The 21,726-nt window shown below is 66.5% G+C and overlaps 11 protein-coding genes across 11 annotated transcripts; 4 read left to right on the top strand and 7 right to left on the bottom strand.

Moving 5' to 3' along the window:
• Positions 1-266: 266 nt before the first annotated feature.
• On the top strand, positions 267-4,479 carry AMSG_06415 (multidrug resistance-associated protein; the record flags this gene model as incomplete). Its single annotated transcript, XM_013901633.1, has 2 exons — positions 267-4,391; positions 4,423-4,479. 2 exons carry the CDS (start codon positions 267-269, stop codon positions 4,477-4,479), a joined length of 4,182 nt encoding a protein of 1,393 aa, XP_013757087.1.
• On the bottom strand, positions 4,375-6,235 carry AMSG_06414 (ATP-dependent RNA helicase; the record flags this gene model as incomplete). The annotated part of the gene is made up of 2 exons (XM_013901632.1): positions 4,375-5,411; positions 5,435-6,235. 2 exons carry the CDS (start codon positions 6,233-6,235, stop codon positions 4,563-4,565), a joined length of 1,650 nt encoding a protein of 549 aa, XP_013757086.1. The 3' UTR covers positions 4,375-4,562.
• A 123-nt stretch (positions 6,236-6,358) lies between these two features.
• AMSG_06413 (uncharacterized protein) lies at positions 6,359-7,204 on the bottom strand. The gene has a single exon (XM_013901631.1). The coding sequence runs from the start codon at positions 7,110-7,112 to the stop codon at positions 6,375-6,377; it is 738 nt and encodes a 245-aa protein (XP_013757085.1). The 5' UTR covers positions 7,113-7,204; the 3' UTR covers positions 6,359-6,374.
• Positions 7,205-7,459: 255 nt separating this feature from the next.
• On the top strand, positions 7,460-8,572 carry AMSG_06412 (uncharacterized protein). The gene has a single exon (XM_013901630.1). The coding sequence runs from the start codon at positions 7,537-7,539 to the stop codon at positions 7,921-7,923; it is 387 nt and encodes a 128-aa protein (XP_013757084.1). The 5' UTR covers positions 7,460-7,536; the 3' UTR covers positions 7,924-8,572.
• A 678-nt stretch (positions 8,573-9,250) lies between these two features.
• On the top strand, positions 9,251-10,148 carry AMSG_06410 (uncharacterized protein; the record flags this gene model as incomplete). The annotated part of the gene is made up of 2 exons (XM_013901629.1): positions 9,251-10,071; positions 10,097-10,148. 2 exons carry the CDS (start codon positions 9,251-9,253, stop codon positions 10,146-10,148), a joined length of 873 nt encoding a protein of 290 aa, XP_013757083.1.
• Positions 10,149-10,510: 362 nt separating this feature from the next.
• Positions 10,511-11,282, bottom strand: AMSG_06409 (uncharacterized protein; the record flags this gene model as incomplete). The annotated part of the gene is made up of 2 exons (XM_013901628.1): positions 10,511-10,549; positions 10,575-11,282. 2 exons carry the CDS (start codon positions 11,280-11,282, stop codon positions 10,511-10,513), a joined length of 747 nt encoding a protein of 248 aa, XP_013757082.1.
• Positions 11,283-11,603: 321 nt separating this feature from the next.
• On the top strand, positions 11,604-12,354 carry AMSG_06408 (uncharacterized protein; the record flags this gene model as incomplete). The annotated part of the gene is made up of 2 exons (XM_013901627.1): positions 11,604-12,290; positions 12,319-12,354. The coding sequence occupies 2 exons, from the start codon at positions 11,604-11,606 to the stop codon at positions 12,352-12,354; spliced, it is 723 nt and encodes a 240-aa protein (XP_013757081.1).
• On the bottom strand, positions 12,346-15,937 carry AMSG_06407 (uncharacterized protein; the record flags this gene model as incomplete). The annotated part of the gene is made up of 2 exons (XM_013901626.1): positions 12,346-15,839; positions 15,922-15,937. 2 exons carry the CDS (start codon positions 15,935-15,937, stop codon positions 12,484-12,486), a joined length of 3,372 nt encoding a protein of 1,123 aa, XP_013757080.1. The 3' UTR covers positions 12,346-12,483.
• Positions 15,938-16,080: 143 nt separating this feature from the next.
• Positions 16,081-18,008, bottom strand: AMSG_06406 (uncharacterized protein; the record flags this gene model as incomplete). Its single annotated transcript, XM_013901625.1, has 2 exons — positions 16,081-17,682; positions 17,911-18,008. The coding sequence occupies 2 exons, from the start codon at positions 18,006-18,008 to the stop codon at positions 16,113-16,115; spliced, it is 1,668 nt and encodes a 555-aa protein (XP_013757079.1). The 3' UTR covers positions 16,081-16,112.
• Positions 18,009-18,156: 148 nt separating this feature from the next.
• Positions 18,157-20,096, bottom strand: AMSG_11976 (uncharacterized protein; the record flags this gene model as incomplete). The annotated part of the gene is made up of 3 exons (XM_013901679.1): positions 18,157-19,035; positions 19,502-19,723; positions 19,950-20,096. 3 exons carry the CDS (start codon positions 20,094-20,096, stop codon positions 18,169-18,171), a joined length of 1,236 nt encoding a protein of 411 aa, XP_013757133.1. The 3' UTR covers positions 18,157-18,168.
• A 39-nt stretch (positions 20,097-20,135) lies between these two features.
• On the bottom strand, positions 20,136-21,723 carry AMSG_06403 (Alpha3-fucosyltransferase; the record flags this gene model as incomplete). The annotated part of the gene is made up of 2 exons (XM_013901624.1): positions 20,136-21,628; positions 21,690-21,723. 2 exons carry the CDS (start codon positions 21,721-21,723, stop codon positions 20,136-20,138), a joined length of 1,527 nt encoding a protein of 508 aa, XP_013757078.1.
• Positions 21,724-21,726: the final 3 nt, after the last annotated feature.

The raw sequence follows: 21,726 nt of genomic DNA, 5'->3' as shown, positions 1-21,726 counted from the left end.
CCGGTACCCGGTACCCGGACCCCGTACCCGTACCCGTCCGTCGTCCCGTCCCCCTCCCCTCCCCGTCCCCCTCCCCCTCCCCCTCCCCCTCCCCCCTCCCCCCCCCCCCCCCCCCCCCCCCCTCCCCCCCTCCTAACCCTCCCCTCTATCCTTACCATTCCTTCCCGTGACTGGCAGTCGAGTGTCCCCCACCCCCACCCACACACGCCCACCCCCACGCCCACCTCTCGCTCAAAGCCCAACCCTCTGGCTTTTGGGTGCTCACCATGACACGGCCATGCTCAGCACTACTCGCCCTCCTCGCCGTGCATGACACATGCCCCGCTCCAGCATGGTGGGCCTCCCCGCGCATTGTCCCGGCGCCCTGCCTGGCCACAGCTGCGCTGGCTGCTGGCCTTGCTCTGACAGCGGCGGCGTGTGCGATGGCGACGGCGGCTGCTCTCGCCGCCCGCCGCCGCTTTCCGCCTGCCATGTGGCTCCATCGCGCTTCACTAGCCGCCCTTGCCGCCTCCGCCGCGGCGCTTGCTACCGATACCCCATCGCCGATCATTGTTGTGGCGCTGGCGGCAGCAGCAGCGTCTGCCGTCCTTGCTCCTGAGGCGTGGGTGGCGGCGATAGCTATGGCGCTGCCTGTAGTTACAGGCGGCTGGATCTGGGTTGTTGCTCCTTGGCTACCAGGGTCACCGTTACAGCACGTTCTTGCGCGCCGCCGCGCGCTGGCGGGATCGCTGGCCGGTACCGGCGCCGCGGTTGCGGTGGCTGGGCTGTGGGAGCTGGTTCGCGCGCGTCCAGCGTCTCATCTGCCTCATTCGTCGAGCCAACCGGCGCTGGGGCGGGTCAACATCAACGAGGCGACGCCGCTGCTGGTGCGCGCTCGGGATGACAACACGACGAGTGCTTCACGACGGCAATCGCGACTGGCAGGCCTCTGTTTTTCCTGGGTCACACCGCTCATCCGGGCTGGTGCCTCACGCCAGCTCGGCCGCGAAGACTTGCTCGCTCCTCCGCAACAACTCCAACCGAGCGCCGATGATCAGCGCGCGCTGCGGGCTGTGCTTGCTCGCGGCCGCGGTTTGGTCTGGGCACTGGCGAGCGTCTATGGCTGGCGCTACTTTCCGCTCGGCGGCTTCAAGCTGGGCGCCGACGTGTGCGGCTTTTGCGCGCCTCTACTGCTCAACGTAATCGTTGGACTCATCGAGAGTGGCAGCGGCAGCAGCGGACAGGCTTGGGACTGTCTTCCGTCGGCCCGCAATCAGGGCTACATCGCGGCATTGCTTCTTGTGTTCACGCTCGGTGCGGCCGCTGGACTCAACATTCACTACACCTTTGCCATGAACTCACTGGCGCTGAGCGTCCAGGCCCAGCTCACGGCAATGGTGTCAGCCACGGTGCTCACGGCACCATCGGCGGCGGTAGCGCAGTACTCTGCCGGAGAGCTCAACAACTTTATCTCGACTGACGCGTCGCGGGTGGTCAACATTGGTGCCTCGTTCCACGCCGCGTGGTCACTCCCGTTCCAGATTGCGGTCTCGCTTGCTCTCCTGTATTCGCAGGTCGGCGAAGCCGCTGCTGCCGGCCTCGTCTTTGCCCTTCTCCTCATTCCGCTCAACAAGTGGATTGCTTCTAAGATCGGCGCCCTCTCAGCCGCAATGATGGCCTCCAAAGACGCGCGCCTTGCTGCCACCAAGGCTGTGCTCGCCGAGATCGAGACGGTCAAGCTCCTGGGTTGGGCGCCGTACCTCGCGCGGCGGGTTGCAAATGCCCGGCGGACCGAAATGATCACCCTTGCCTCGCGCAAGTACCTCGACGCCTGGTGTGTCTACTTTTGGGCGGTGACTCCAGTCCTTGTCTCCATCCTCACCTTTGGCACCTACACGCTGGTGATGGGCCGGACGCTGACGCCGACCAAGGTCTTTACATCACTTGCGCTCTTCAACATGCTTCTTGGCCCACTCAACGCCTTTCCGTGGGTCCTCAACGGCCTTGTTGAGGCGTGGGTTTCAGCCAAGCGACTCGCGCGGTTCCTCGCCCCGTTGCCGGTCTCGGCCAGCCTCGGCGAGAGCGTAGTCGACACCCGCGGGTGGACTTTTGGCTGGAGCGGGGTCGACGGCGCGTTCCGAGTCCAGGTTCCGGCCCTGATCGGAGAAGCTGGCGTCGTGGGCGCGCTGGCAGTTGTGGGACGGAACGAGAGCGGCAAGTCGACGCTGCTGAGCGGACTGACTGGCCAGACACCAATCGCGGGCGGTCCGGGCGTCGGACGGTTGCTTGCCGAGGTACTGGGCGTGTCGGGCGAACGCTCGCTGCGCATTGGCCTGGTTAGTCAGACACCGTTCCTGGTTGCCGACACGCTTCTTTCCAATGTGACGTTTGGCGAGCCCGAGGTGGCCGGCCGCCTCGCCGAGGCGGCGGCGGCGGTCTGCCTCGACGCAGATCTGGCGGAGATGCCGCTTGGTTGGCAGACGCGCGTTGGACGTGGCGGATGCCAGATCTCTGGTGGCCAGCGGATGCGGGTGGCGCTGGCTCGGATTGTGTACGCGCGCCACAGGCTCGATCTTGTCGTGCTCGACGACCCGCTCGCTGCGCTGGACGATGGCGTGGCCGCTGACCTTGTCGCCAGCGTTTTCCCTCTGCTGGCGGCTGCGGGGGTGCCTGTCGTTGTGGCGACGCCCAAGCTGGATGCGCGACTACCGGCATCCTTGTTTGGAGCTGTGTGGCGTGTTGACAGCGGCACGGTTGCACTCGTCGCCGATGACGAGGTATTCCACCAGTCTGCAGCCACAACGCAGCCGACTCAAAGCGACACAAGCGATGTTGGCGCATTAAGGGGCAGCGGTTCCGAGCTAGTCGATGCCGATGACGCGAGTGAGGACGGCGAGGAAGAAGCTCGCGCCGAAGGAGCTCTGGCGCTGTCAACCTACACCCGGTACGGCCGGATGATGGGGCTGACCAACTGTGTGGGATTGACGTGCGCAATGGTGGCGATGCAGGCGTCGCGCAATGTGACCGACTGGTGGCTGGCGTATTGGGTGGGGGCGCTGCGCCGTGGCGAGGCGCAGTCACTCTCGTTTTACCTTGGCGTCTACGCTGGGCTTGCCGTGGTGAACTCTGCAGCAACGCTTGCGCGTGCATTTCTGTTTGCACGCGGCGGGATTGTGGCGGCGAAGCGAATGCACGCCGAGCTGCTTGACGGTGTACTCGGGGCACCGCTGGCGTTCTTTGGCAACCATCCGGTCGGGCGGCTGCTCAACCGGTTCTCGTCGGACGCGTGGGCGGTCGACGACTCGCTCCCATTCAGTCTCAACATCTTTCTTGCGAACGGATTTGGGCTCGCGGGTGCGCTTGTGATCATTCTGATTGTGGTGCCTTTGTTTGGCGCTGCGCTTTTGCCTCTGATGGCGGCGTACGCGGTAGTGGGGCGCGTTTATAGGGCGTCGTCGCGGGAGCTGAAGCGGCTGGTGGTGGTTGCTCGATCGCCGCTGTACGAGCACATCGACGACGTGTCGGCTGGTGCGGCGACGCTCCGGGCGGCCGGTGGACCGGCATGTGCGGAGTTTACTGGGCGTCTCAACAAGGCGCTTGAGGTCTGGCTTGCGGCGTCGTACACTGAGCTTGCGGCGGGGCAGTGGCTGGCGGTGGCCGTGCAATCACTCGGAGCGTGTGTGGTTGCCGGCGTGGCACTCATCGGAGTGGCCATGTACGTACCAGGTCCAGACGCGACGAGCTCGCCATCGTCAGCGGCGGGGCTGCTGGGGCTAGTGCTCTCGTACGCGCTCCCGATCTCGGGCCTGCTCAACGGCCTGCTCAACACGGGCACCGAGACCGAGAAGGAGTTTGTAAGCGTGGAGCGGATGCTCGAGTACGCTGACGTGCGACCCGAGTCGATCGACGATGAGAGCGAGGAAGTGGCTGACGGCTCGGTGGCGGTGGAGCTGACGCGCGCGTGGTATGGCGGACATGAGCGAGGTGCCAGGAGACCGAACGCGGTGCTTGTGGATGCCAGCTTTGAGCTGGCCGCCGGCGACAGGGTGCTCGTGGTGGGGCGGACAGGCGCTGGCAAGTCGTCGCTGGCCAAGCTTCTCGTGGGCGGACTGGAGGTTGCGCCCGGGAGTGACGTTGTTGTGGGCGGGTTGCGTGTACAGGATGGCAACGTGGCTGCGCTGCGCGCGGGAGTGTGCCTGGTGGGTCAGGACCCGGGTCTGTTTGACGGAAGCGTGGCCTTCAATGTGGATGCGTCTGGGCGAGCGAGTGCAGCAAGTGTGCGAGCTGCGCTGGACGCGGTGGGGCTGGGAGATGTTGCAGTTGACGCACATGTTGGCGGGCGAACGCTCGGGCGAGGTGCCCGGCAGCGGCTGTGCATCGCGCGGGCGCTGGTGCGGAAGGCCAAGGTGGTTGTGCTCGACGAGCCTGCGGCGGCGCTTGAAGACGCAGCATCGAGTGATGTGGCGGCGGTTGTGCGGCGGGCGCTTGGCGAGCAAGTGACGGTTATTGTCATTGCGCACGACGTGGACGTGGAGGCTGCGAGCAACTGGGACGTGGTACTCGAGGTGGCAAGCGGACGGGTGTCAGCGACGACGCGGGGCCGATCTGGCGGCGAGGTCGCGGAGGAGCGCAGATGAGGCGGACGAGTCGGGCGCGCCGACCGAGTGAGGAAAGTCGACGAGGGGCTCGCCGGCGGCGGCGGCACGCTGGATAAACTGGGCCATAGAGGCATCCTTTGCCGAGCCGATGAGCGAGATGACACGGCCCGGAGACCGCTGCTTGCGGCCGCGGCGGGAGCGGGCAGCAGGCGAGGGCAAGGCGGCCTTGGCGACGTCGGAGAGCATACGGCCGACGCGGCCGGCGCGGTGGACAAAGTCGAGCGGAGTGAGCGGAAAGTCGGCGTTGACAACAGCGTCGAGGAGTGGGATGTCAAGGCCACGCGAGCCGACGTCAGTGGTAACTAGGACAGGTGCGGAGCCGTCGAGAAAGGCAGCGTACTGGGCGCGACGGGTGTTGGGCTTGACGCCACCATGGAGCGAGGCAGTTGCAATGGCGGCATCAGCAAGGGTGTGTGCAGCCCAGCGGGCGGAGCCGATGGTGTTGCAGAAGACCATGGCGCGGGCATGCGGCGAGGCAAGGGTGCGGGTGACGACGTCGACGAGGAGGGCCTCCTTGTCGCGCGAAGCGGCTTGTGGACGGAGGAACTCGAGGTCGATGCCGGGCGGGAGCGAGTGGAGGCCCGGGCCGGCGATGGTGGTGAGCTTGTAGCGGGCGAGGAAGGAGTTGATGCCTGAGGCGAGCGGCGGCGAGACGCCTGCCGTGGCGAGGACGACTTGCGGCGGAGGCAGGGTCTCACGAGCCGAAGTCGTGGCGCGGAGATGGAGCGGGCGAAGAATGTCTGCGAGGTCAAAGCCCTCGATGAGGGTGTCGGCCTCGTCGAGGAAACATGCTGAACGCGGGAGAGTGCCACAGCGCCCGAGGCAAGCGAGTCTGCGAGGCGACCGGGCGTGGCGACGAGCACATCGAGCGGACGCTTCATGCCCCTGATGGCGGCGCGCTGCTTGGACGGCGTCACTCCGCCCGTGAGCGCCATCGACGAGAGGCGGCACGAGTGCGAGAGGGCCTTGACAACGCCCAGCGTCTGATGTGCGAGCTCGCGAGACGGGACGATGATAAGGCCGCGCGGACGCCCGGGAGGGGCGGTTGCGGCCGGATCCTCGGCAGCCTTGAGCGCGTGAAGGAGCGGGAGAAGGACGGCGAGGGTCTTGCCCGAGCCAGTGAGGGCGGCGACAAGCGCAGACTTACCGTCGAGCAGATGTGGAAGCGCCGAGGTCTGGATGTCAGTCGGAGCGGCGATACCCATCTCGGCAACGCCTGCGACGAGGCCGGGATGCAGGCCTAGGTCGGCGAACGTGCGACGCGGGGACGACGACGACGGGGCGTTGCGCGATGCGGCAGCAGCAGCAGCGGCTGGCGGCGGCGGGGCTGGTGCGTCTGCCCCGCCAAAGAGCGGTCGCTCGCGGCGGGCCTGGCGTACTTTGGCCCGCAGCGCCGGCGGGGCGTGGAGCCGCGAGAGTGCGGCCGGGGTGATGGCGGCTGGGTCGGCGGCGACGAGCTTGGCCAGGGCGCGCCGCTTGGCGGCGCGCGAGACGGGCTTGCGGGCGAGGCGTGGACGGGCTCCGGCGCGCGACGCGAGGGCGCGTGACGCCGCCGCCGCTGCCGCGAGTGCATGGACATGAAGGCGAAGGTGCAGCATGTGTGTCTGTGTGTGCTGGGTGGGGTGGGGGGGGGGAGGGAAGGGAACGGTGGTAGCGAGCGGTGATGGATGGATGGGCGAGCGGCGGCGGGCGGACGAGGCCAGGCTCGGTGACGGGCAGGCTGGTTGGATGGCGGCTTTACGCGGCATGCTCGCAGATGCCGGGGCACTGCTGATCGCAGCCGCCGGGCACGTCCGGGAGGTCAAAGTGCGAGGCAGGGATGGGTGCGGTAGAGTAGGTGGCGAGCTGGTAGACAAACTGCTTGCGGAGGACGTGGCCGGGCTTGGCCTCCCAAAACTCACACGGCGTGACGTAGCCGTCGGGCGCGAGCTCGGGGGTGACGTAAAAGTGGTTGACGTAATGTCCCTGGACATCGTACTGGTAGCATGTGGTCGGCGAGGGCCCGCCGGTGTCGATGGGCACCTCGCCGATATAGGTGCCGTTGGCGGCCCAGTCGGGCTTGACGACGCCGCAGTACTGCGGTGCGCCAGAGGTGCAGCACTGGCAGCAAATGTCCGAGTCCGGCAAGTAAACGTAGCGGTAGTCGGTGTTGATGATGACCTCGCATCGCTCGCCGGTGTGCTCGTGACCGGGGATGGACGAGCAGATCTCGTCGTACTGTCCGGCCGAGTGGATCTGCCGGGCCGAGCCGAGCTCGTACGAGATGGCGTACGAGATGTTCCAACGGTACTCTTTGTCTGGCACCGCGGTGTGCAGGTACTCATGCATCTCGACGGAGTACGTCGGCGGGAGCACCGGCGGAGTTGACGGGCGTGCAGCAGCGGTTGGGGATGCCACAGCGAGAGCGAGGGCGACGACGAGAGTGAGGGCGAGGGCGAGGGTGGCAGAGGGTACGACACGCATGGCACGTGGCATCTGTCGGAAGAGTAAGAAGAGTGGCACTGGGTGCTGAGCACTCAGATCACCGAGCCGGCCTGGTCCTTGTGTCTGTCACGTGACCACTTGGTGGTCCGGTTGGGTGGTCGGGGCGGTCGGTCGGCACGAGGCCACCACGCACCGAACATTGGCTCCTCCTCCACCACCAGCAGCAGCACCACCACCGCAACACACGCCACTTGCCCCCTCCCCCCCCACAAGAGCTTGCATATGGCCTCTCGGTCGACACCTGGAACGGCGGCGGCGTCGGCACGCAAGCCGCCCATTCCGTCATCGGCGACAGGGCGGGCGAGCGAGGGCCCGACGCCCTCGGTGGCACCGCGGTCCGAGCTGGGCACGGCTCGGTCGGGTACGGTGACGCCTGGTGGCGGATGGTCGACGGCGTCGACGTCTGCGCCGCCGCATGCGACCAACCCGCACGTGCAGAACATCGTGGAGCTCGACAGGCTGGCGTACTTGCTCTACCGGCGGAAAGAGGCGCTGTACGCGCAGCGGACGCCTGCAGAGGCGCATCAGGTCTATCCCTTCCGGTTCCTCCCGCTCTCGGCAGACGCGTCCGCGTCGATCAACCCGGCCCAAGATCCCGAGCCAGTTCACAAGCAGCTGCTCAACGTCCGCGATGACGCCTCGTTTGAGTCGTGGAAGGCTACCATGGATCTCTCGCTCTCGCACCGCAAGGCGCGGCTGTTTGGGTGAAGCGCGTTTGCTCGCTCCGACGGGCTACTCGGCAGTCTTCCAGATCCGGCACGTGTTGTCTTGCGAGGCGGTGATGATGGTCGAGCCCGAGTAGTTGAACTGGGTGGAGAAGATCTCCTCGGTGTGGCCATCGAGGACCTGCAAGCACTTGCCCGAAGCGGCGTCCCAGACGCGTGCAGTGGCGTCAGCCGAGGCCGAGAGCACGCGGTTGCCGGCCGGGTTGAAAGCGACCGTGGAGACCTCGTTGGAGTGGCCCTCGAGGACGGCGGTGCACTCGAGGGTGGCGGCGGCGTAGGTTCGGACGGTGGCGTCGGACGAGGCCGTGGCAATGGCGGCGCCCGAGGGCGAGAATCGCGCGTCGAGCACCTCGCCGGTGTGTCCACCCAGCGTGGCGAGGCAGTCGCGCGCACGCATGTCCCATACCCTCGCGGTCCCGTCGATGGAGCCGGTGAGGACAGCGTCGGATGCGTAGTTGAACGAGCATGCCGAGATCTCCTTGGCGTGGCCGGCAAAGGTGGTGACGAGCGAGCCGTCGCGGACGTCCCACACCTTGACCGTCCCATCAAATGAGCCTGTGAGAATGAGTGAGCCCTCGGTGTTGAACGAGAGCGCAAAGACCTCGCCGGCGTGGTCGGCCAGCTCGAAGAGTGGCGTTCCGGTCTCGACGTCCCACACAAGCGCCGCTGCCTCCATCGACCCAGTCGCCAGCAGAGTAGACGATGGATTGAACTTGACACACACGACCTCGGCCTCGTGCCCGGTTAGCGTCGCCTTGCACTCGCCGGTCGCCGGTGACCAGAGCTTGGCCGTCTTGTCGAACGAGCCCGTGGCGACGAGCGAGCCGTACGGGTTGTTGTACGCCACCGCATACACCACGTTGGCGTGGCCCTCCAGCACCGCCACCTCGGCTCCGTCCGCCGTATCGTACACTCGCGCCGTCCGGTCGTACGAGCCTGAGACCACCCGCGAGCCGTCCTTGTTAAACTCGCAGTTGGTCAGCGGGAGGATGTGCGTCCGCAGGACCTTGAACAGGCCGTACGGCCGGAACTGATTGTCAGCCTCGGCCCGCGCCACGAGCCGCTCCAGCAGCGCCTCCACCCGCGGCGTCCGTGAGGCGGAAATCAGCGGCTCCTGCGCCACAAGCTGCGCGGCAAGCCGCCCGGTCTCCGTCGCCGCGTCTAGGGTCAGCAGGTCCAGCGACTTGGTCCGCCGCACCTCGTGCTTCTCGTACTCCAGAATGATCCCCGGAGGGTAGTACCGCAGTAGGAACCGCTTGAGCTTCATTTTCACTCGCTTCCTCGCTCGCTGCCTGCGCCAAGTGTGCTCTCCTGCCGCGCTCCTGCCACCCCCGCCTCGCCTCCCACTTTCACGACCTTTTCCTCTGCGCCGGCCACCTGCCCCACCCGACTTTCGCTCCTCCCATGAGCTCGCATCGCACTCTGTCGTCCCCGCCAGCGCGCCCGGCACCGCTGCCTCAGCGGCTCCCGCTTGCCCTCCGTACTACCAACGTCTTTACCCCCCCGCATCCAGTCTCGTCGGGCGCCAAGCCTCCACAGCTCACCCCCGCGGGGGGGGGCGCGCCGCCGCCGGGCGACGATCGTGATCGTGATCGCGACGGCGAGGGCGAGGGCGAGGGCGAGCACGACAACGTCGACGTGCTGCAGGCGGTCGAGGATGCGCTGCGCCAGGTCGACGGCCTGTCCAAGCAGCTGCAGGCACAGGCAGAGCAGGCAGTCGAGGCAGCAGCGTTTGCGGCCGGCATCGCCGTGGCGAACACCGTACCGCTCCCGCGGTTTGTCGACGCGCCGCCCGAGCCGAGCGAGTTGGCGTCTCCGCTGGTGGCGCGGAGCGGGCTCAATGCGCTTGCAAACGCGGCGGTCGAGGCAGCTTTGCCGTCGCTGGCCGTCCTTCAGAAGCTCGGCGCCGAGCTCGCGGACGCAGGCCGGGCCTCGAGCGCCATGCCCGCTGTCAGCAGCAGCGCCGGCGAGCTCACTGAACTCAAACTCAGACTCTCGCGCGAGCGGCGCAAGATGGGCGAAGCGCTGCTGCGGATAGAGACGCTGACGAGCCAGCAGTCTGAAGCAGCGGCCAAGCTGTCCGAGTTGGAGTGCGAGGTGGGCGAGATGCGCGAGGGCCTGCAGCGGCTGGAAAAGGCAAGCAGCACGCTCAAGCACAAGCTCATTGCACAGCACGAGGCCAGCGCCGGGCTAGCCGCACTCAAGTCGGAGCTCGAGACCGCACTGTTTCAGAGCCAGGCATCGGAAAAGGGCGCGCGGGCGGCGGCAGCTGACGCTGAGCGGGCTGCGGCCAGCGCGATAGCGCGCGCGGTGGCGGCCGAGGCTGCGGCGACCAATGCGGCCCGCGAGGCCGAGCTCGCACGGAGCGCGCGCAACGCTGCCGACATGTCGCGCGCGCGGCTGCAGGAGCAGCTTGACGACGAGCGACAGCGGTACCTCGAGCTCGCGGCGTCGGTGGAAGAGGTGCTGGCTACGACGGCAGGCCCGGGTAAGCAGTGATGGTGCCCGAAGCCGAGACGTTGATGCCAAACGACGACGACTCGTCGACGCGAGAGCGCTCGGCGCGGCCGAGCGCGTCGTCCAGGCCGCGACCAAAGCCGAGGCTGGTGCGTGCGAGGAGGAGGCACGAGGCAGCACGAACAACGAGAGTCACAACGCCCATAGTCATGAGCGAGTGGATGTAGCGGATCCGAGAGTTGTACTCTTGCTCGTGGTGCGAGTAGTCGACCAGCTTCCACACAATGTACGCCGGCTCGAGAACAGCAATGACAAAGAAGACGGCGACAGCCTTGCGCGACTCATGCCGCGCGCCGTACGCCGCCGCCGCCAGCCCAGCCCACGTCACCACAAGCGCAATGGAGTCGGCGATGAGGCCGCGCTCGTGGAGCAGCGTCATGCCCGCAATGTACAGGGTGATGAACGAGACGAGCGCGTCGAGCTTGAGCGAGCCCATGAGGAGCACATACCGCTCGTACAGCGTGGTCATCTCCACCGAAGCCCCCACGGTCTTGTACGCCCGCCAGCCAAAGGCCTGATGCACCACATAAGATGCCGGAAGTGAGGCGATCGTGGCGAGCGAAACGAGCACAACGCGGATGTACGCCGCCGGCGAGTGCGGCGAGACCTTGCCACCGCGGGCCTCGGCGCCCGGCGAGATGATGGCGTAGAGGACGTAGACATCGGCGAGGAGGAGCGCAAAGCAGAAGATGGCCAGCTCAAGCGCATTTTCGCGCACCGCTCCCGAAATGCCAAAGTACGCCGCTGCCAGGGTACAGACAAGGAACAAGATGCCAAACTCGTAGTGGAACCGGTTGGCGGCCGTCCACGGCGCGTTGGCCACGAGGTCTTGCACGGTGAGGGCGGCGACGGTGACGGCCTCGACGGCCACCAGGCCCACAAACACTTTGGCCTCCCGGGAGAGCACGGACCACTTCATGGAAGGATGAGGAGGGTGTGGTGTGGTGTGGTGTGGTGCGGTGTGGTGTGAGGGCGGAAGCCTGTGCCTGTGCCTGTGCCTGCGCCTGTGCCAGTCAGTGCCTGTGCCTGCGCCTGTGCCAGTCAGTGCCTGGACACAGTGGCCCGACCTGACCCTGCCAAATCACCACCTCCGCTTTGGCTTGCCCCTGCCACTGCTACCTCCGCTTTGGCTTGCCCCTGCCACTGCTGCTGCCGCCTCGCTCCTACCGACTCGCCTCGCCTCGCCTCGCCTCGCCTCGCCTCGCCTCGCCTCGCCTCGCCTCACCTCCTCTTCACCGCCATGGCAATGCCCACCCGCCTCGTTCTTTGCATGGTTGGCCTGCCGGCGGTGGGCAAGTCGACGCTGGCGGCGGCTGTCGCCGACGCCCACGGCGGGGTGGTTATCGACGTTGACGCCGTCTACGCCAATGCTCTCGATGCCGATGCCAGCAGTGGTGGCTGCGGTACCGATGGCTTTGCGCCCGAGCTCTGGCGCGCGGCGAGAGCAGAGGCGCTGGATGGTCTTCTGGCGGAGGCGCTCGCAGCCGACCCCGACGACGGACCGCGGCTCGTCATCGTTGATGACAATGCGTACTATGCGTCCATGCGCCGCGATGTCGCACGCAGAGTGGCCGAGGCCGCCGAGCGCCACAACGATGCGCTGGTGCTCGGCCTGGGTTACCTGTACCTTGCTGCAGGCGACACGCTCGACGACGCCGCCGCCGCCAATGCGGCGCGAACAGGTCTTGCTCGGGTGCCGGACGCAGTGGTCGCCACCATGGCCGCCCGATTCGAGCCGCCGACCACGGCCGAGACGCATGGCGCCCTGATAACGCTGCCCATGCATCCCAACGTCGATGATCCGGCGCTGACCGCTCCGCTGGTAGAGTGGCTGGCGAGCCCGCCGGTGGCGAGTCTCCCACTCACAGTCGACGGACGGGCGGCGGCCGAGGCCGAGGCTGCTGCCGCTGCCGCTGCGGCGGCGGCCGTAACTGCCGCCAACCTCGCGCACCAAGCTGATCTGGCATCGCGGCGTGCGTTTACGGCGGTGATGCGTGGGCTCGGGCAAGGCGACGACCGCAAGGCTGCAGCGAGCGCGCTGCACGCGGCCAAAGCTGCGGCGCTGGCGGCGTTCCGGGACGGCCAGCTCTCGTCACCGGACGAGGTCTACGACGCGGTCGTCAGCGGATGGCGGTAGAGGAGCTCGGAAGGCGCTTGGCCAGACTGGCGGTCGATGGCGTGGTGAGCGCAGTGTGGCACGTCGTGCAGACACGGACCGGGTTCCGCGACCCCGCCAGCGGGAGCTTGTGCGGCGAGCACTCGGCGCAGTAGATGAGCCCACAGTGGCGGCAGTGGTGCTTCCGCCGGGTAAGCGTAAACTTGGCGCCGCACACACACGCGTCGGTCTCCGAGTTGTCCATCCATCCACGGTGCGCACGCGCCCGGACATCGTCAGCTTCGGCCGTTGCCAGCTCCAACTCACTCTCCAGCCGAGAGACCTCGTTGAGGAGCGCGGCCTTGCGGACCGCGAGCTTGCTCAGCGACCGCTCGGCATCAGCGAGCTTGCCGACCATGGTCGCATTGTCAGCTGCGGCGGCGGCAGCAGCAGCGCGCGCAGTCGCCAACTCGCTCTTGAGGCCTGTAGACTCGGCAGCGTGGCTCTTGCGGAGCTCGAGGATGTGTGCCTTGAGCTCGAGACAAGCAGCTTTGACTGCCTCGACGTTGGCAGCCTCAGCAGCAGCCCGCTCGTGAGCGGTGGCGGCCGCAGCCTCCAGCTTCACCGTCTTCTCACGCTCAGCGGTCAACGCAGCCTCGAGCTCAACCACCCGCGCCTCCATCTTGGCCAGCGCAGCCTCGAGGAGGCTCGACGCCTCGCGCGACCTCGCCAGCGCCTCGCGGCTTTCGACCTTGACAGCGTTGACAACTTCTTGCGACGATGCCACCTGCGCACGGAAGTCCTCTAGCTCGGCGAGCGACTCGCGGTATGACGAGAGTTGGTCCTTGTATGCAGCAACCTCGGACCGCAGGCCCGCAATGACGCTCTCAAGTTCGGTCCGCAGCGCGGTGTGCTCATCGGTAAGCGCCTTGCGTGTGGCCGCCAGCTCGTCTTGGCGCGCCTCGACCCGGGCTTGCAGCGACGAGATTCGCTCACGCAACTGCGCTGCCGACGTCCGTGAGAGTGCCAGCTCGTCCTGTGCTGCTGCCAGAGCCCGCTCGGTCTCAGCGTGGCTTGCCACCTTGCTTTCCAGCAAGGCAACGTCGGCCCGGGTCTCGCCGAGCGCACGCGCGCTGGCCTCGCTCTCGGACCGAATAGCTTCAAGCTCTGCCTCGAGCTGATTGTTCTTCCTCGTAAGTTCCGAGACGGCTTCGAGAGCAGCCGACGAGCCAGCGAGGCTATCAGTTGCACCCACCCCGCTCTGGCTCTCCAGCAGCGACGCGTACTGGGTCTGCACTGCGGTGAGCTCGGTGAGGGTGTCCGCCAACCGGGTGCCGATCTCTTTGGCGGCATCATCCGCCATTTGCTTGGCGGCACGGAGCTGGACCTGCATGTTGGACGAGGCCTCCAATTTGGTTGCCATCGACTCGAGTGAGAGCCGGAGCATGGTGCACTCCTGGACCGTCGCGGCGTGTGTCTCTTGCAGCTCAGCGGCTGCGGCAGCCTGCAGCTCGAGATCCTTCCGCTTGCGCTTTTTGTTCTCCTCGCCGAGCTCGGATATTGCTCGCATTCGCCGCTCAAGCTCATTGCGCTCGGCGCGTAGCTTGTCAGCGCAACGCTCCCAGCCGCAGGAGCAGGGAGCACCATCAGTGCCTCCAACGTCGTCATCCGCCGCGTCATGGGTGGAAAGGAGTGCAGCTTGCAGCTCGACAAATGGCTTGCCGAGGGCAGCCAGCCATGACTGGACGCCCTCGTTACGGGCCGAGGCCAGGTCGGCACGCGCTGCCGCGAGCTCCTTGCGAGTGTGGTTGAGCCCCGATTGCAGGGCGACAATCATGGCCCACATGCCCGACTCGGGCCGAGTTCCGTCGTCGGCGACAGGAGGGCCGGTAGAGTCGACAGTCGCCGGAAGCTCGCCGGCGGCAAGCGCCTGGAGCGAGCTCATGAGCTCGGCTTGTGCCTCGATCTTGGCCTGCAGCTCTGCAGCCGTCGCGCGGGCAGCGTCGCGCTCGGCAGTCATGGCAGTGAGCTGCGCACGAACTTGGAACCGCTCGGCTTCGGACTCGGCGAGTTGACCGGCGCTCCGGTCGAGGCTCGCCTGCAGCGCCGCCACCGCGTCAGCAGCCTCAGTGGCTGCTGTCTCGGACTCGAAACGGAGCGTGTCAAGCTTGGCCCGGAGGGTGTCGCGCTCGGACTCGGTTGCGACCAGCGCATCTGCCTTGGCGGTCAGCTGGACATTGGTGGCATTGAGCTGAACAGCTGTCTCTTCGCTAGAGGCAGCTGCTGCCGCCGCTGCCGCCATTGCTGCTTCGAGCTCGGCCTTGTGCTGCGCATCGAGCTCAGCGACGCGATCAGCGTGCTCCGCGAGCGCTTGCTCAAGATCCGAGCGGGCCTTGGCCTCGCCGGCTTCTGCCGCAGCCAAGCGGGCAAGATGAGCGTCTGACGCCACAGGCTCGGGTGCAGATGCGGGCGTAGCCGCGGGCACCGGCGCAGCTTCGGACTTGTTGTCCAGCTCATCGGCGCCGTCGGGCTCCTCGTCGTCGTCATCGTCGTCGCTCCGCTTCTTCTTCCGCTTCTTTTTCTTGCTCGGCTTGGACTTGACCGGCGTCATTGACTGCCAGGTGAGCGGGGCAACCGGCGGACCAAGCTCGTCGAGGTCGCGCGGCGAAGGCAGCGGGCGCGAAGGCGTCGGCTTTGGGGCGGTGAGGACGGCGTTGGTAGCAGCGGCGTGCTCAGCTGTTGGCTCGACAGCCGGCTCGACAGCATGCTCGGCTGGGGCTGCTGACTCGGGCGCCACTGGCAGCGGTCTTGGCGGAACGGTGGCGCGGGAGGCAGCGCGCTCGCGGGCACCGCGCAGGACCTCGGACTGGTCGATGGCCTTCCAGGTCTTGTCGAGGTCGACGTCCTTTGCGCAGAGCGAAAAGTGGAGAGCGTTGAGCTGAGAAACAACAAGAATGACCTCTGCGACGTCTTCGCGGTGCTGGAACAGGGCCTCAGGCTCGTACCATTTGTCGACAAGCTCGGGATCAGCGAGGAGGACGGTCATGTACTCGGCAAGCTTGCCCTCGATGAGGGCGTTGCGGAACCAGGCGCGGCCACGGCCTTGGTTTGTCTTGACTTCTGTTAGGTGCAGGACGTTGGTTACGGCGTTGCGCGACTCGGGATAGACGTCGGCGATGTTGGCAATGAACGACCAGTAGTCCTTCTTGCGCGAGGCCCAGCCGCGTTTGACGCGAAAGCCACAGCGGAGAATGTCCTCAAAGACCTGGCAAAAGTACCGTAGCTCGAGTGAAGCATCTGTGATCTCGGTCCCGTCGCTACCGACCTCCAGCAGAATGTCCACGGCCACCTTGAGCTTGGTCAGGAGCTCCTGCCGGGTGTCTGTTTGGGGAGGCGAGTGTGAGTGGAGGGGGAGGGGGAGGGGGGGTGCAGTGGGGAAGGGACGGGGGGGGGGGACGCGTACCCTCGTGGCTTGCCATGTGGGGCGCCGAGGTGGATGTGGTTATGTGGAGGTGGGTTGGAGGAGGTGGGTTGGAGGAGAGAGGCGTGCGCGTGCGGTGTGAGGTGGCGAGCGGGCGTATGTTGCGGCAAGTGAACCGACAAGTGATAGGAACACGGCGCATGCGAGGTGGTCCACGTTTACAAGTTGGCAAGTTATGCAGCCTTTGAGGAGCGATGGCGGCGCTTCTTGTGCTTGCGCGAAGAGGAGGGCGAGCCGGCAGAGGCATTGTCCGGAATGGGCGACGGAGCCTTGGCCGATGACTTCTTCTTGCGCTTGCGGCGCGAGACAGAAGCACCATCCTCGGTCTGGATGACGGTGGTGGTGATAGTCTCAACGGTCTTCTTGGTGACCTTGCCCGGCGATGAGGCTGAGGAGGCCGGCGAGGCCGGGGCCTTGGCAGCCTCGGCAGCAGCAGCAGCAGCAGCAGCGGCGGCAGCCTTGCGCTTGCGGTGGCCGCGGTGGTGGCGGCGGCGGGTCGACGACGTCGACTCAACATCCGACTCGGCCGAAGCGTCAACGGACGAGGCGCCTGCGCCGGAGCGGTGGCTGCGGTGATGGCGCTTCTTCTTCTTCTTCTTCTTGGACGAGCTGAGGTCGTCGTTGGTGGCCGAGGCCGAAGCAGCGGGCGACGGCGCGGCGTCGTCGGATGGCGTCGAGCGGTGGCGGCGGTGATGGCGGCGGCGCTTGGTCGAGCCGTCGTCAGAAGCCGAGGCCGAGGCCGAGCGGTGATGGCGGCGCTTCTTCTTCTTCTTCTTGGATGACGCCGGTGACGCACCGTCGCCACTGTCGCTCAAAACCTCGGTGGTCACGGTGGTGGTCACGGTCTCGACCATCTCTGAAGCCGGTGACGGAGCAGCGTCGGCGTCAGCAGCAGCGTGTGAGCGGTGCTTGCGCTTCTTCTTGCGCGACTTGGTCGATGCCGACTCGGCCTCGGGCTCAGGTGTGGGCTCGGGAGCGTGCTCGGGCTCGGCGTGGCGATGCTTCTTCTTCTTGCGGCGCTTCTTGGACTCGGACTCGGCCTCGGCAGTCTCGGGCTCAGGTGTGGGCTCGGGAGCGTGCTCCGGCTCGGCGTGGCGATGCTTCTTCTTCTTCTTGCGGCGCTTCTTGGACTCGGACTCGGGCTCGGAAGTCTCGGGCTTGGCGGCGGCAGCGGCGGCGGCAGATGAGGTCGTGAGCACCTCGGTGGTCTTGGTGGTGGTGCTGGTGATGACTGACGAGTCTTCAGCGGACGACTTGCGGGACTTGTGCTTGCGCTTCTTCTTGCGCGAGCTCTCGGCATCGGCGGTTGGCGCCGAGTCTTCGGCTTCAGCCTCAGTCTCATTCTCAGGCTCGGGAGCGAGAGCGGTAGCAGCGAGAGCGGTGGCCTTCTCCTCCGGTCGCTTCTTGCGCTTGCGCATGCGCTTGGGCGACGTGGCACGCGGGACGTCATCGACCGGCTCGGCCTCCGGCTTCGGATCAGCGCGGTGCTTCTTCTTCTTGCGGTGCTTGCGAGATCCAGACTCGGCATGGCTCTCGACGGTCTCGGTAACGGTGGTTACGGTGGTGACCTTGTGGACCGAGTGCTGCGAAGACGGCGACGCACCGGTCGCAGCAGCCACGGCAGCCGCGTCAACCGAAGATGCGCCTGCGGCAGAGTCAGCGTCCGACGAGCCGGCGGCGGCAGTGGACGAGCTGTGCTTCCGGCGCTTCTTCTTCTTCTTTTTCTTGGACTCGTTATGCGAGCTATAGGCAAGAGTCAGGGGATGAGATGGGGTGTGAGGGTGTACTGCTGTGCGGAGGTGGGGAGCAGGTGGAAAGAGAGGGGGAGGGGCGGGGGGAGGGGAGGCGGCAGGAACAGTGAAAAAATGGCAGCGAACAACAGCAGAAACCGAAGGGTCAGGGGGGAGACGAAGAGGGTGAAGGGAGGGGGGTCAGGGGCACGGGAGGAGCAGGCTGGACAAGGGCGCGTACGCAGAGAAGGAGGCAAGCATGGGGTCTTCGGCAAAGTACATCCACGAGTACGACTCGTCGTACGAGTCGTCTGCGTAGAGCAGGCCGGAGGACGACATGGCAGGCGGCTACGCAGTGGGGTGGCTGGCGTGGCAGTGCGGCTGTGGCTGAGGCAGGCCGCAGTGGCAAGAACCGACCAGGTGGCACTCCCATTTGTTGACAACGTTTGTTTAGCGGCAGTGAGGGGGGGCGGGGGGGGGGGGGGGGGGGGGTAGGGGGTTAGTCGAGGAGCTTGGCGCGGGCGCGGGCAGCGGGCGCAGTGACGGCGAGTGTCGACGGCGGGACTGCGCCCTTGGCGCGAAGGCGGCGATAGGCGGCGCGAACGTGCGAGGGAAGGAGCGGGATGCCCGGAGAGTTGTCGTCAAAGTTGGTGCCCTGACCGAGCTCGTTCTGGATGTGCAGCGCGGTCTCGATGAGCTCGCCCACAAAGACCTTGGTGATACCTGCGACAATGATCGAGGCCGCCGGAGGGATGGTTGACGAGTAGACCGAACCCATGATGCGCTTGACTTTGGACTGGTGCAGCTTGGAGCGGCGGAAGGCCTCGTAGCGGGCGAGCTGAGAGTCGGAGAACTGCTGCAGGAGCATGAACCGCTCGGTGTTCTCGTCGGCCTGTCGGCTCCATTCCGCCATCCGCGCCTCCATGTCTTCGTCCTCGTCTTGGTCCGAGTCGGAGCCCGAGTTTCCGGCATATGACACGTTCCGCCGTGCCTGGCGTCTCGGCCGCGACTGGACGGCCGAGAGCGCAGCGTCGTCGTCGTCGTCCGAGCCCCAGCGGTTCTTGCGCTTCTTCTTTTTCTTCTTCTTCTTCTTTTTCTTCTTCTTCTTCTTACTCCTCCGGTCTTCGTGTGCCTCGCGCGCCTCAAAGCGGACCTGCCGGGCCGACGGCCTAGTCGCTGTCTCGTCGTCGTCGTCGTCGTCGTCGTCGTCGTCATCATCGTCGTCGTCGTCGTCATCGTCGTCGTCGTCGTCGTCGTCATCATCGTCATCATCATCGTTGTTGTCGTCGTCGTCATCAAGGCTTGGGTTCAGCGCGGTGTCATCGTCACCGTCGTCGTCGTCGTCCGAGCCGAGAGGTGGGCCGTCCTCCAGTGGCCGTGCCCGCTTGGACGGAGGGCTTGTCGCGTCGTCGTCCGACTCTCTCTCGCGCTTGCTCATACGTGTGTGTGTGTGTGGTGTGGTGTGGTGTGGTGTGGTGTGGGTGTGGTGTGGGTGTGGTGTGGGATGTGTGGTGTGGGGTGTGGGTGTGGTGTGGGTGTGGTGTGGGTGTGGGGCTGAGGTTGGGTGGTGGTGGTGGTACCTTGGTTTGGGTTTCGGTTTGGGTTTCGGTCTGGGTTTGGGTTTGGGTTTGGGTTTGGGTTGGAGGTCGGTCGCCATTCAGTTGCAGAACATGTGGACGGGCAGAGGCAAGGCGCATGTAGGGCAGGCATAGGGCGCAGGAAGACGCAGCGAGAGTACTTTACAGCTGCATGAGAAGGATGGGGGGGGGGAGCAAAACCGTACGCCGGACATCGAACTGCGCTTAGGCGGTCGAGGTGGTGTACTTGGTGACAGCCTTCGTGCCCTCGGACACGGCGTGCTTGGCGAGCTCACCGGGGAGGATGAGACGGGCAGCGGTCTGGATTTCGCGGGAGGTGATGGTCTGCTTGCCCGAGAACTTGGCAAGGCGCGAGGCCTCGAGGGCGATCTTCTCAAAGGTGTCGTTGACGAACGAGTTCATGATCGACATGGCGCGGCGGGACATGCCGGTGTCGGGGTGCACCTGCTTGAGCACCTGTGCAAGCGAGAGATGGAAGGGCAGAGGGAAGGAGGGAGAGTGTTAGTCCACACACGTGGGTGCAGGAAGAGAAAGTGGGTGCAGGAAGAGAGGGGACGCATGCTGGACGGTTCGAGGGTTGCCGGTTGTGGCGCCACCGTTGGCGCGTTTTTTTGCGGGGGACAGTGCCCGAGGAATCTACCGCCAGGCACGGGCAGGCACACGGGGGATGGGAAGGGCCTACCTTGTAGATGTACGACGAGTACGACTGGGTCGGCTTGCGGCGACGGCGGTCGTGCTGGCGGGTGCGGCCGCGAGACTTGTTGTCCTTGAGGAAGCCCTTGGAGGCCTTGACGGTGTCAACCATGGTGTTGTCGCGCTGGATCGCCATTGTAGATTTGTGGGAGAGGTGTGGCCACGTCCGGCCAGGTCACGTCAACTTCGGCCCGCGCCCACTCCCAGCGTTGGGCGGTCGAGTGCGGGTGGCAGCGAGGCGATACTCGTGCCGCGCCTGCGCCAGCTGGAGGCAGAGGCGACAATCGGCGTAGAAGGCGCACTGAGAGACACGGTCAACAAAGGCAGGTGGCGGCGGGCGCTGCCGCCAGGCAAAGTGATCGTTGTAAGCTGCCTCGCTGCGGGAGATGGCGGCGAGACGGAGCCCGAGCGCGGCCGGCGAGTCAAAGTCGGCGACGTGGATGTGTGAGCCGGCGCCGGGTGACCAGTGCGGCTCGAGGCGGGCGCCCATGACGACCGGGACGGTCCCGGCGAGCCAACCGTGCATCGGCTTCTCGGTGATCCAGTCGGTGACGTTGGCATTCTCAAAGGCGAGGTAGAAGGCGTACCGCGAGAGGACTGCAATCTTCGAATGCCACGGGCGCGGCCACTGCCCTCCGCCGGCAAGCTCGCCCGGCATATCTGCGTTGTGTAGGCACTCACCAAACGAGACGACCGGAAACCAGCGCGCTAGCTGCGCCACGTACGCGTCGCGCGCTCGAGCATCAGCGCTTGAGCACCTCGACGCAATGTAGACTGCCGCAGGAATCTTGGCCCGCAGCGGGCGCAGCGCCGGCAGCGGGCGCGCGCCGGTCACCGTCCCGGCTGTCGGCGCAAACAAGTCCTGCCACGCGTAGCCAAAGCCACAAAAGAGCGAGATCGGGAGCTGCGCGTCGAGCGCATACGTTGCCAGCCAGTCGTACTCGGCTGAGACGTTGGCGACCGAGTCGAACGACGACGGCACCTCGTAGACAACGGCGACGGTCTTGCGCCACGGCTTGGTGCCCCGCGTCTGAGGAAAGTCGAGCGGATACCTTCGCCAGTGGCGGCCGAACCAAAGCTGTGCGTTCGACGGCTCGTACACTAGAGCGTCGGCGTCGTCGATCGCCGAGCCGTTGCTCGTCACCTCGCACATCACTGGACAAGGTGCACGGGTGAGCTCTGCGGAGAGCCACGGAAGGAAGACGCCGCGCCGGCGCTCGCCGTGCCGCCCGCTCACCCATGAGTTGGCCGCGCTCTCGCCCCACCCGAGCCACATCGCCGGCGGATGCAGGTCCCACCGCGACCGAACCCGAACGACTCGGATCGGCTCCACCAGCGCAGACGCAGGCAGGCTAGTCTGCGCCGCCAGCGCCTCGACCGATGGCCCGAGATAGGCTGGCGCCTTGCCAAGCACCCGCGGAAGGAACATGTGGGTGTGCCCGACGCCCGCGGCAGCCACGCTCCGTGCCAGAGCAGGCGCCAGCACGCTCGTTGCGGCCGCTACCAGCACCGCGAGTGCAAAGGCGACTGCGAGCACCCCGCACGCCTTGCGACCGCACCAGGCTTGTAGCCGCGGCGCCAGCGTAGCGTCGGCCCACGACGCCCACCCGGCTTCCCGGGCCCGGGCTCGTGTGCGGGCCCGGGCCCGGGCGACCTCGGCGTCCCGGGCTGCGGTGGGGGTGAGAATGATGTGAGAGTCGCGTGTGGCCTTGTCGGCTGAGTAGTGTACCGCAGCCCGACTTGAGCCTCAGGTACGAGCGCATGAT

This window comes from Thecamonas trahens, assembly GCF_000142905.1.
Source record: "Thecamonas trahens ATCC 50062 unplaced genomic scaffold supercont1.28, whole genome shotgun sequence".
Classification (NCBI taxonomy): Eukaryota; order Apusomonadida; family Apusomonadidae; genus Thecamonas; species Thecamonas trahens.
The sequence above is the reverse complement of the archived record's forward strand: the minus strand, read 5'-3'. Positions and strand labels throughout refer to the sequence as shown.